We start from the raw sequence: 14,038 nt of genomic DNA on the forward strand, positions 1-14,038 counted from the left end.
GATTCTTTCACTCCAGAAAAATCACAGTAAGAGCTGAGTGATATGACATAATTCATAAATATCAATTAACCACTTACATTTAGCAGTTTGTTTGCCTCATTACAAACAAACATCACAAATTTCACAATATACAAATAATATAAAGTAACAAAAGATCCATTTAAACTGCATGCCTCTTTGGGGGTGTTGAATAAATTTATAATACATCTTTCTAGAATTCTGACAACAAGCTGTGATAAGATGAAATACCCTGGTTGCATTACCTGACATCTCTAAAATGTCTTTCTCATTATCAAAATAAGGGTCAAACTCTTAGTAAGTATAATACAAGCTTAGATAAATTTAGAAACAATGGGAAAATGATCATTGGTGTAATCTCATTAGCAAAGGCGTGCATATTAATGATGCCATGTAGATCTTCAGAGTCTGTTTTGTTCCGATTGGCCTTTTTTCACTAGAATTTTACACTTATAGAACTTACATGGGAATGAGAAAAACAATGGTGTTTCAGGCTCACGGTACTGTATGTCTTTACATGTACCAAACTCTTACTATTCAGCTATGCTTGGGGGTATCATATTTTCATTCTATAGCATCTTTAACATCTATATCATTTGCTAATATTATTATAGAAAAAATATCATTCCCATCTTCGCAAATTCTGGAACTCAAAACATTCTTATCTGCAACTAATACCAGATAATAATCTAGAGCCCTCAACACCTTCGTCAAGCCTTCTCCTGAAGTTATCTTGCACTTTATTTCGAAATGACCTCTACTAGTACTCTCACCCACTATCAACACATCTCTGCTCACAGAGGTTTATCCCACAACACTGAAGCAGATTCTGGGTAACCCCAGTGCTTAAAAATACCATACTAATCAGTAAGTAACAAACTGTGCCTCTGTCATCTCTTTTCATTTATATTGTAAACACTTAAATCGGTATCACCTTTCAAAAAATAAGCAGTTTTATAAAAAACAGTCCGGATTTAAAAGCGGACACTCATCTGAAACTTATTATAGAAGATTGCAGATTGTGAAAACTGACTCCAAGTCAATAATTCTCAATTTACTACAAACATCAGACCCACTGTCCAACTTCTCATCACTAGAAATCACAGAAACTCTACTTTGTAAATGGTTCCCTTAAGAGGAAGTTATCTAAAGCCTATCAACTAGCCATGGGGGTACTAAACCTTAGAGATCAGTTCCTTATCTCTTTTCACACCATCCCTGAGTCCTGTTATTTATGCACATTATTCCCTAACCACTGCTGATGACACACAGTTTTACTTTTCATTTGAACCAGACAATCTTGTGGTTGTTGCACTGGATCTGCCTGGTGGACATCTTAGCATGAATGAAAGGACATCTAGAGAACCCTGAACATTTTGTCTTCTCAGCCACTCAAACAGACCACATAGTTTGAGAATCCGGCTTGAATCATTAACTATAATTCTAACCAGGTTGGCCCGAAATCTTGGAGTAACCACTGATGTCCTGCAGACCTGGAGGACCTATTATGTAAATTTAAGTTTTACATCTTGCTTGAACCAAGGTTGTTATAGTCGTGCATTTTTTAAATGAGTTTTTATTTCAATACTATTTCTAAATTTACAAAAAAAATCCTGTTTTGACAGTTTCATTAACGTTTTGTTAAATTCAGTTCTTATTTTGTGAGCACATTTCTATTTAGTTCTTAATGTTTAGTTGCTGTAAACGCTGAGTGATATGACACAATGCATAAATGTATACTCACCGGCCACTTTATTAGGTACACCTCTCCAACTGCTCGTTAACGCAAATTCCTAATCAGTATGGCAGCAACTCAATACATTTAAGCATGTACTGTAGACATGGTCAAGACAGTCTGCTGCAGTTCAAACCGAGCATCAGAATGGGGACGAAAGGTGATTTAAGTGACGTGTTGGTCTGAGTATTTCAGAAACTGCTGATCTACTGGGATTTTCACGCACAACCATCTCTAGGGTTTACAGAGAATGGTCAGAAAAAGAGAAAATATCCAGTGAGCGGCAGTTCTGTGGGCATAAATGCCTTGTTGAAACCAGAGGTCATAGGAAAATGGCCAGACTGGTTCCAGCTGATAAAAAGGCAACAGTAACTCAAATAACTGCTTGTTACAACGAATGTATGCAGAAGAGCATCTCTGAATGCACAACACGTCCAACCTTGAGGCGGGTGGCTTACAGCAGCAGAAGACCACACCGGGTGTCAGCTAAGAACAGAAAACTGAGGCTGCAATTCACACAGGCTCACCAACAATGAGTTCACTGTACTCAAATGGCCTCCACAGTCACCAGATCTCAATCCAATAGAGAGCACCTCAGGGATGTGGTGGAACGGGAGATTTGCATAATGAATGTGATGCTATCATGTCAATATGGACCAAAATCTTTGATGAATATTTCCAGTAGCTTCTTGAATATATGGTACCAAGGATTAAGGCAGTTCTGAAGGCAAAAGGGGGTCCAACCTAGTTCCAGTGATGTGTACCTAATAAAGTGGCCACTGAGTGTAAATGAAACAGTTATATTTAGATCTAAGTCACATCTGAGTCTAGATGTGTTTTTTTGCCTCATTACTAACAAACGTGACAAATTTCACAATATCCATGTTTAAGTAACAGAAGATACATTTAAACAGACCTTATGCCTCTATTTTTATATTAAAAAAAAAATGTTTTATCTTTCCAGAACTTTCTGATGACAAGCTGTGATATGATGGGACACTCCATGCCTGGCTGCATTACCTGAGAGCGCTATATCAGTCTTGTTTTCAAAATAAGAGTCTCACTCATAGTGAGTATAATATAAGCTTAGATAAACTTAAAAATAAAGGAAAAATATAATTTTAAATAGTTTTTATTTCAATACTATTTCTAAATTTACTATAAATGTAAATATATATATATATATATATATATATATATATATATATATATATATATATATATATATATATATATATATATAATTTCAGATTCATTTTTAATAATTCTAGTTAACAGAAATTGTCCAGTGTTGAACAGAACAAAGTGTAATGTTTGCAGAGATTACAAATCCAATTTGAATACAATCTGAAGCAACTAAATGAATACAAGTAAAATAAATGTGCCAAACAGTATCTGTTATCAGCACTATTTAAAAATGATCAATTGGAATTGTTAAGTAAAAAGAAATGTTTGGACTGATAGTGGAAAAGTGGCTCATGTATCAACTAGGGAGCACTTCTACAGACCCAAAAGAAAAAAAAAAATAAATAAATAAAATAATAATAATAATAATAAATAAATAAATAAATAAACGAAGTGAGATAACTTCAAAGTGATAGCCTTTATTATGGAACATTAACTCTTTTTTACTCCTCTATGGGCATAACTCTTTTTTTACTCCAGTGTGTGGTACTGTATGGATCAAATTGTTTACATCATGAGCTCTAGGTAAATAAATTGAATAAATAGCTTTTTTGTATGAATCCATATGCAGTCATTACTGATTTTGAAGGTAATACCTGAGGGTGGTAGCGACCGATGTCAGTGAGTAGCTGGTGAATGAGCCGTCCCACAAGTGCACGTGGCGTATCGATCCGAGCGATCAGTTGAGGAATCACCTGATTCAAAAGAGACAAATGTTCCAGAAAATTATCTGAGATGTACTGTTTATAGCAATACTGTACAGGTTTTATTTTAGTATTGATTTTTTTTGTCTTGCTTTCAAGTAAAAATATGTGATAACACTTTATTTTAGGTGGCTTTGTTACACATTCAATGTACTTATGCATAATTACATGCATCTAACCCTAAACCTAACCCACATTCTAACCCTTTAGTAAGTATATGTAAATAATCAATATTACTCAGTAGTTAAATATATAGTTACACTGTATATAACAGTAACAGCATAAAACAAAGTGTAACCAAATATGTCAACACCTTTAAAACTAATATACATTTCATGAGGACCAGTTTATAGCAGGTGTCAATATATACAGGGACCACACTGCCAGCCATTGAGGACATCCAGAAGAAACACTGTCTGCGCCGAGCACGCAGTATTCTTAAGGACACCTCTCACCCTGCTCACAGACTGTTTTCTCTCCTGCCTTCTGGCAGGCGCTTCGGGCTCCCCCGGACAAAAACCAGCAGACTGAGGAACAGCTTTTTCCCCAGAGCTGTCTCCCTTTTGAACTCTGCCCCTCACTGACTCTTTTGCCCCCCCAATACACCCCCCACACTCCTCTAACTTATACTCCTCACAATCACTGCACTATTTAACATTTGCACATTTAAAGTTTGCACATATTCATTGCACTGATTCATTTATTTGAACTGTACATACCCACTGCACATGGACATTTGTAATTATGTTTATCTATCTGCACACTTCTGATTATTAATCGCATCCTGTACATATATTAATTTATTGTAAATCTCTGTTCATAGCTAATACAACCTGTATATAATGTTCATAGTACATCCATCTGTAAATATTACCATAGTTTTTCTATAAGTGCACTTTATAACTTATACCTGTATCCTGCACTTGCTGCTATTGCACTGCTGGTTAGACCGAAACTGCATTTCGTTGCCTTGTACTTATACATGTGTAATGACAATAAAGTTGAATCTAATCTTATCTAATCTAATCTAATCTAATCTAATCTAATCTAATCTAATCTAATCTAATCTAATCTAATCTAATCTAAAATATTGTTAAACATGTGTTGCTATTGAGGTGGTTAAAGTACCATGAAAGTACTCACCTAAACAAAAAAACTCTATTTAATGATTAAATATTAATACACAACAGTTAAGGACTATTTAACTTGTGAAAGTTTCAGTTGTAATTGGGCTTTAGGGAAGAAATGATCTTACCTGTAACCAAGTGTCTATCTGAATGGTCTTGATACCTTCAACTAGAGCTTCATTCACTTCAGGCCAGTGACCATAATCAAACCATAGGGTCAGGACTCTAAATGTAAAGAAACAGGTGGTCATACATAGTGTAATTTTTCTCCATAAAGACCATATAATCCACTAATTATAGTCATCTTGTCTTATGTATTATAATAGTTTAGTTAGTGTATAGGTAGTGTATTATTAAAAGTTTTTTTTATTCATGATGTGAACAGGCCTGTACTGTAATCTGAACGTTTGAATCCCAAGAAGCAGCCGTGTGCAATATCTTTTCAAATAAAAAAAGAAAAGAAAATCTCTTATTTTAGCCCTTCAGATAACAGCATAAGTTTCTTATTCTCAACAAGGCTGTATATTTTCAGGTTATATTTTGATGTGCTAACCTTGGTGCAACCCTAGAAGGAAAAAATGTGAGTCAAAGAAGGAAATTTATTCTATTTGATAAAACATATAGAGCAGGGGGCGATGCAGTGGCGCAGTAGATAGTGCTGTCGCCTCACAGCAAGAAGGTTGCTGGTTCGAGCCTCGGCTGGGTCAGTTGGCGTTTCTGTGTGGATTTTGCATGTTCTCCCTGTGTTCGCGTGGGTTTCCTCCGGGTGCTCCGGTTTTCCCCACAGTCCAAATACATGCGGTACAGGTGAATTGGGTAGGCTAAATTGTCTGTAGTGTATGAGTGTGAATGAGTGTGTATGGATGTTTCCCAGAGATGGGTTGCGGCTCGAAGGGCATCTGCGGCGTAAAAACATGTGCTGGATAAGTTGGCAGCGCTGTGGCCACCCCGGATTAATAAAAGGACTGAGCCGAAAAGAAAACGAATGAATGAATGAATATAGAGCAGGGCAGATATACAGTTAAAGTCAGAATTATTAGCCCCCCTGTTTATTTTTTTCCCCAATTTCTGTTTAACGGAGAAAAGATTTTTCCAACAGATTTTTAAACATAATAGTTTTAATAACTCATTTCTAATAACTGATTTATTTTATCTTTGCCATGATGACAGCAAATAATATTTGACTAGATTTTTGAAGACACTTCTATACAGCTTAATGCAGGGGTGGGCAAACTCGGTCCTGGAGGGCCGGTGCCCTGCACAGTTTAGCTCCAACTCTAATCAAACACAACTGCTTATAGATTTCTAGTGATCTTGCAGATACTGATTAGCTTGTTCAGGTGTGTTTGATTAGTGTTGGAGCTAAACTGTGCAGGACACCGGCCCTCCAGGACCGAGTTTGCCCACCCCTGGCTTAAAGGGACATTTAAAGGCTTAACTAGGTTAATTACGTTAACTTGGCAGGTTAGGGTAATTAGGCAAGTTATTGTATAACGATGGTTTGTTCTGTAGACAAAAAATAGCTTAAAGGGGCTAATAATTTTATCCTTAAAATGTTTTAAAAAAATGTTTAAACTGCTTTTATTCTAGCCGAAATAAAACAAATAAGACTTTCTCCAGAAGAATAAAATATTATCAGACATACTGTGAAAATTTCCTTGCTCTGTTAAACATCATTTAAGAAATATTAAAAAAAAGAAAAAAAATTCAAAGGGGGGCTAATAATTCTGACTTCAACTGTACATGTTGGTAGCCCAACTGTAAGTCACAATAACACAAGAACATTGGGCTAGCGATTTTACAGAACACTGAAAAGTATAGGTTTTTAAGAGGCAAACAGACCTATCCTATGCTTCATTTGTTATTTTTCTCCTCTGTCTTTCTCAGATCTTTAACCTCTGAAATTGAATGATGAAAAGGAAACAAAGTTGCAACATAGTCAGATAAGATCTTCATAAGACAAGATGTTGTCTTTCTACAGCGCACGAGTCAAAGGGAAAGTAGAACAAGTGAGATATTTATAAATACGAAGACGCAAGGTAATCTGTGCAATATGTGACCTGACACTATTACGACAACTGTTCACACTCACGTGTCACAACCATCCTTGTGCACATGCTTCATCCAGCATTCAGAGAAGCCACAATGAGCACCAAGATGCAAACCACCCTTTCAGTCCATTTTAATGATTAAGTCAAGCACTGACTTAATCATTAAAAGTTTCCAAGATGCCACATTCCTTGGAATGTGGCATCAAACCTGTGCTACACAACAATGAATAATTTGCTACATATGTCTTTTTAAACGCATTAAAGCCTTTACCTATCCGTCACCTGCACATATATGGATGTATGTTTATAATACTTCTTTAAATATTCACCACTAAAGTATACACAATTTATTTCTAAACAAACTACTTAAATGATTAGAAATTAGAACAAAATAGAAAACTAATATATCAATCAACTAATATAATCTTCTGGCTCAATTTATTTGAATATCAAGCTCAAAAACACAACCTTTTATAGCATATCTGAAAAATCTACTTTCATAGATATGGTTTTAAAGGGGTAGGTCACCCAAAATTGACAATTGTCATCATTTACTCATCCTCCACTTGTTTTCTTTCTTCTGTTGAACACCAAGAAAGATACACTGAAGAATGTTGGAAAAAACTCACCACTTCTACAGATTTCTATAGTATTTTTTGATTCTACTATGAATGTCAATGGCTGCTTTTTTACCAACATTCTTCAGAATATCTTGTTTTGTGTTCCAAAGAAGAAAATAAATTCAAGTTTAGAACCATATTAGAACACATATTTTTGGTGAACTATCTCTTTAAATTCTTTTTAGAAATTAAAATCAGTATAAAGATCACAATTGTTAAATATTTTTATTATTTAAAGGTCCTGCGAAGTGCTTTGAAGACTGCATTTTTCTATTTGACAAAATCTCAACTGAAATGTGGAGACAGGGTGGGGCATATAGTAGCTCCTCCCCTTTATAAAAAAAGCCAATAACAATTTATTTGTATAACAGCTCTGCCATTGGGAGTGGTTGAAATAAAGTGCATCCAAACAAGAATACAGTGTTGAGGGTAACGCATTACAAGTAATGCAAGTTTCGTAATAATAAGAACTGAGTAACGCAATGCATTACTTTTAAAAATGAAGTTAAAATATTTAAGTCACACTTTTAAAAATGTAATGCGAGTTACTTTTTAGTTTAATTAATTAATTAACAAAATAATTTGCTGAAGTAAAATTTACTTCATTACATTAAAGTAACGTAATGCATTTCTTATCATAAAAAGTAACTAAGAAACGCAACTAGTTACTTTTTTGGGGAGTAACAATATTAATATCGTAATGCATTACTTTAAAAAGTAACTTTCCTAAATGCTGCGAGAATAGTCTTGAAAGGGGCGGGACATGTCAGATATTATGGAGCATTTGATTGGTTCGAAATTTGATGAGAAACTTAAGTTTGAGGTGATGTCAATAAATCATTGATCCATTTACTTGGAAGTGACAAGCTGCAAGCTTTCTATGTTTATATCAGGTTTATATCTTCTAAATGAGAATTTTTTCACCGTTTTGGAGCACACTAGTTTATAGATGTCCTAAAAACTAACATACTGATACTAACGTCTAAAAAAACGTTAATTTCACATGATCTTTAAGCTTAAACGGTGTTGAAATTCTGATTTGAATAATCCAGTTAGAAAGCATGATTATGACGATCACTCCAACCTAAATGACACTAAAGGTTTACTGCATATTATCATTCTACTTATATACTCTTTCATTTACTTTCAGTTATATAGTTTTTTGTTATACTTTGTTTGAGGGGCTTTTTTATTTGTTTAGGCAGTATATTATTGATCTTATTCTGCAAAGCGCACTTCTTTTTGCGATTATTTAGAACTACCGATTCAGTAGCCTATTAGAGAAATGACTAGTAATAATAAACGGCAGAAAAAGATTAAATAACTTGCTCTACAAACTGTGCTCTACAAGTGTTTTCATGACTATACATAAAAAGAAGAAGAATATAATAAGAAAACATCAATTTGCAACATCAAGCAGCATAACAAGATATTTTCAATGTCAAAAAATCGATAGAAGTGAACGAGAATGGAAATCTCTAGCCAAAAAGATTGTACGTAAAGAATAGAGTCAAGAGGGTATACAGTTAAAGTCAGAAATATTAGCCCCCCTTTGATTTTTTTTTTTTTCTTTTTTAAATATTTGCCAAATGATGTTTAACAGAGCAAGGAAATATTCACAGTATGTCTGATAATATTTTTTCTTCTGTAGAAAGTCTTATTTGTTTTAATTCGGCTAGAATAAAAGCAGTTTTGAATTTTTTTAAAAAACATTTTAAGGTCAAAATTATAAGCCCCTTTAAGCTATATTTTTTACGATAGTCTACAGAACAAACCATCGTTATACAATAACTTGCCTAATTACCCTAACCTGCCTAGTTAACCTAATTAACCTAGTTAAGCCTTTAAATGTCACTTTAAGCCGTATTAAAGTGTCTTGAAAAATATCTAGTCAAATATTATTTACTGTCATCATGGCAAAGATAAAATAAATGAGTTATTAGAGAGGAGTTATTAAAACTATTATGTTTAGAAATGTGTTGTAAAAATCTGTTCTCCTTTAAACAGAAATTGGGGACAAAAAATAAACGGGGCTAATAATTCGGACTTCAACTGTACTTAAAACCAAGTAGAATAAACTGGTATTGAACTTGACAGTCAGTACATTTACATGGACACCAATAATCAGATTTTAACACTGATTAAGAGTCTACCAACTATGTGCTATAACATGTAAAACGGGAACATTCAAAAAGCAACTCATGTAAACACCATCATATTATTGTCTTATTTAGAATAAGGCAAATAACTCGATTACCGATCTCCATGTAAACGTAGTCAATGTTTCCCGGACTACTTAGTGCTCTTTTACCTCAGTGTGTCCTGTAAGTTATTTCCACGTGAGAGTGAGATGGATCTGAAAAAACCCTGCACTGCAGGCACTGTGTACAGAAGGAGAGTCTTGGACAAATCCTGCAACAAAGAAAAACACAGAATTCCACCTTAAACGATACTAAAAACGACAACATTAAAACATTTAGCAGGAACTTATCATCCACTTTGCATGCATGTGCTAAACTCTTTGTTTGTTTTCAAGGGCTTGAGAGAGAACGTGAACGTGTTTGCTATTTATTCACTTAAATGTCAGTTGATAAACACCATTGTAATTTCCGTGGTTTTAAACCATTAACAGCAATGTTCTGCGGATTTGCTCATATGGGACGATAAACAAGTTGTAGGATGAAAGATGCCAACTCTGTCTTATTGTTGATCAATTTTGAAGCTCGTTTACTTGTTTTAGGAAACCTGTTTACAAGTCGTCTGGAAACATGAATGTTTTGCGAATGTTTTCAACACGAGCTTCTAAAAACACGTTGGTGTTGATGTCTGACTTTGGTTTGTTTCTTACTTCGTTGACTTTCTTCTGTCCGGGTGAGGGTACTGGACTGTGCTCGGTGCTGTCAGCTTCGCTGTCGCTGTTACTGGCTTCGCTGTTGGCACTGGCGCCGCTTGCGTGTCGCAGTTTCTTCTTCTCATCGCGGCCCTGGTTCTGATGCTTGTAGTGGAGCACAGCCTCAAAGTTCATTACTGCCCAAGCATGCCAGGCCTGCAAAGACAAAATCCGTAATCTTGTTGTTTTTTTTTTTAAATCTTATTTCCATTTTTTTTTTAAAAATCTGTAATTTAAGGTCTCAAACTGTAGTGTTTTCAAGAATTTATATGTCATGATATCATAAACGTCAAATGAAGATCAATATGAATGAGATTTTGGTTTGACAACATTGACATGGGAAGTTTTTTTCTAAAACACCATTTTTGACGAAACATCATGAAACACAATGTTGGGTCACCAACATTAACAATTTTTTTTTAACTTTAAAATTACATTTTTATTTCTTACATTTTCATGTCCTGTGGTGCGACATGGCAAACATAAAGAAAAACAACTCTTAAAAATGTACAAATAGAGAGAATGATTTATCTTTATTGTTGGATACATATCTTATAGTGCTTTTTATTTTAAATAAAACTATGAATTATTATTTTTACCCATGACTAGGCCCACACGGAATCTGCGTGTGCAGAAATTCGCAGATTTTGACAGATTTTTAGCCCATCTTCCACTTGTTAAGTTGTGACGTATCGGTGATGTATGGAATACTGTTTCCGGGTCCAAGTCGCTACTCATTTAAATTGAGAAAATGTTTGTTTATGGACACTTTTTAGTCATATCACACTTTAAAGTGAATTTTACATAAAACCATGGTGTACACAACAGTCTCTGGACTTACAAACACCAAAATTTTACCAATTTATAAAAAAAATTTGCACTTTCTGGCCATCGGATATTAGGCATGGATATATATATATATATATATATATATATATATATATATATATATATATATATATATATATAGTGATCATGATTTTCGAAAGTATTACATTGCTTTGTAAACTTTCATTATTACAATTTGATGAGTCTCCATTAAGGGAAGCTGCTTTGCGAGGCGTCAAACTTAACAAGCAGATTAAGTCTATTTATTTACTTGTGTAAATGTGTGTAAATAAAAGCTATTATTTTTTATATCATATATTAAGTCTTTAGTTATAATACTCCCAAAATCCTTCCGCATAAATAGCAAAAAATGTCAGCAGATTATGTCTTGCCCTACCCATGACTCTAACATTTTTAATTAAAGAGTGTTAAAACAAAGGACAACAAACTTTGCAATTGTATAGTGGTTTAAAAAATATGATATGTGTAAAATTCTGAGACAAAAATGTAACAGGTGCAAGTCATAGGCTTTGAAAGGGCCTTCAGTCATATGATCTTGAATGGGGTCCTTCAATTAACTAAAGTTTAAATTAAATTAACTAAATCATCATATGAGGACGTAGTTTTCAGTGATAAAATCTATCAAGTTCGTAAACCGCTACAAGAAAGTAGCCATTACAAGAAGTCATTTTTACCAGTATCCATTAGGATTTTAAATGATAAACTACATTTAATAACACTGCTGTTGGTAAACGTTACATGTTGTCTTTTTTGTTATATGTGGACTAAGTCCAAGACAAATGTGCTGCTTGACAAATTTCCTACAAAGGGCAATAAAGTGTAACTTAACTAAATTCAACTTCCCATGTTTTTAGAAATATTTGCATGAAAAATTATTGCCATTTAAAATTGCGACTTGTAAAATCATGCCTGAGGTATTTATTAAGGATTTTACGAATTTCTTTTGAATTGATAAGAGTCACACCATAGGACAGTTTTGAGATTTTGCTCAAAAACGTAAAAAAAAAAATAACAAGAGGTCCATCAAAGACAAAGAAATGTGTAACCCTTACTGCATTTCAATGAGCTCTATGCACAGCTAGAGTTTTAAAGCCAAGGCTAAACTTCTGGTGAAAGCTTAATGTGACTATTTTCAATTTCACAAGGTTGTTTTACAGCATTGATGTTGTAATGTAATTACAATACACTCAGTTAAATAGACTTAAGCATTCATTTAGTTTTTCAAGCATAAAACGAGATGAAAGACCAATGCAACCACTAGTGCCGTCAGTAGCAACAGGCTAGCACAGAAATTCAATTGAAAATACTAGGGTAAAATAAACTGTCATATTTTAAAGACACGGCAGGGGATATGGAATTTAATGCAGTGCTTTTTGTCCGATCTGAGACCCACTTCATATCCTGTATTTAACAGGAAGTGAAGATCACTGATTTTTAGAGAAATCAGATCTTAAACGTGACAATTTTGTAATGGAAAGACAGTTCACTTGAAGCTCTTGGGCTGCCTGGCTGAAAACTAAAAGTCTGTGTGCATATAGCACATTGATGACAATACTAATATTAATTTTGACAGAGAAAATGCAGCTACACAAATATTCATCCTTTCATCTTTAAAGTTCGTGAGGTATTTGTACCTTGTACCAGTTGCGATCGTGCTCCGTTGAGTGACTGTAATACTGTAAGACTTTGGGGATGGTGCTCTCATTGATGCCCTGAAGGCTGAGCTGCCACTCCCCCAGCTTCAGAAAACACCTGCACAGAGAAAACACATAGCACAGATATTTGGAAAATGTCTTGCTTTTTCTTGTGATGGAAAATATCTCTTGGTTTCCACTTACTACGGCAGAAACAACCAAAGAGACAGAATCCCAGAGGCAGAAAGTCTATAAAATATATTTATTAGCGTTTTTCTTATCTGGGCTCTACAGGATGTGCTTATGAAAATATAATTTAGGAGCACCAATTGCACTCTGTGGTGTCAATGGATTATACATGCAACATGTTTTTGCTGCATTGAATATGTATCAGACCTACAGTAACTGTTAATTCCTGCAATACAATGTTAATCATAATTCTCACTGTTCAAAACACTGAGTTTTACAAGATCATGAATCCTCATCTAACAAATATATCAATTTTAAAAACTGCAAGATAATTTTAGATTTGCATGCTAAACAACATTTCGATGATTTGACTATTTTAAGTCAAGTTGATCAAAAATACAAGAAAGAAATTGTGTTCCATTCTTCTTTATCAACTTAATCAGATGTATTGAAGATAAGCTATGTTTCCATCCACATATTTTTATGGCAATTTTGGATTATCACATAAAAATGCTTGATGGAAACGTCAAGATGTCAAGATAAATGTAGAAACAGTAACGTAACAGTAAAATTAGTAACTAAGTAGGATAAAATTGTTTGTTACATAAGAAAAAATGCATATAGAACTACTATGGCAACAGTTTTACTGAATAAACACCAGTATCCGCATTAAAAAGTCATGTTTTGCTATTAGAGATCATGTGATGATAAAAATGTGTGAAATGTACAGCATTAATGGACAAACTGTCATCACAGTGGGTCAGTATTATTGTTATTTATTCATTTCTTTTCGGATTGATCCCTTAATCAGGGGTCGCCTAAGCGGAATGAACCGCCAACTTCTCCAGCATATGTTTTATGCAGCAGATGCCCTTCCAGCTGCAACCCAACACTGGGAAACACCTATACACTCCTGCATTCACATCCATACACTACGGCCAATTTAGCTTACTCAATTCACCTACCGCATGTCTTTGGACTGTGGGGGAAACCAGAGCACCCGGAGGAAACCCACACCAACATGGGAGAACTGACC

The 14,038-nt window shown here is 34.4% G+C and overlaps 1 protein-coding gene across 1 annotated transcript in view; it reads right to left on the reverse strand.

Annotated features, from left to right (window-relative positions):
* mtor (mechanistic target of rapamycin kinase) overlaps positions 1-14,038 on the reverse strand; it is a 269,916-nt gene that overhangs the window by 36,747 nt on the left and 219,131 nt on the right. The window contains exons 38-42 of the mRNA XM_056463247.1: positions 12,814-12,931; positions 10,289-10,486; positions 9,752-9,852; positions 4,898-4,994; positions 3,535-3,633 (exon numbers count right to left, since the gene is read on the reverse strand). Of these exons, the coding sequence (XP_056319222.1) occupies positions 3,535-3,633; positions 4,898-4,994; positions 9,752-9,852; positions 10,289-10,486; positions 12,814-12,931 (613 nt within the window). The remainder of the gene's footprint in view (positions 1-3,534; positions 3,634-4,897; positions 4,995-9,751; positions 9,853-10,288; positions 10,487-12,813; positions 12,932-14,038) is intronic.

Source organism: Danio aesculapii, chromosome 8, assembly GCF_903798145.1.
Source record: "Danio aesculapii chromosome 8, fDanAes4.1, whole genome shotgun sequence".
NCBI classification, from domain to species: Eukaryota; Metazoa; Chordata; class Actinopteri; order Cypriniformes; family Danionidae; genus Danio; species Danio aesculapii.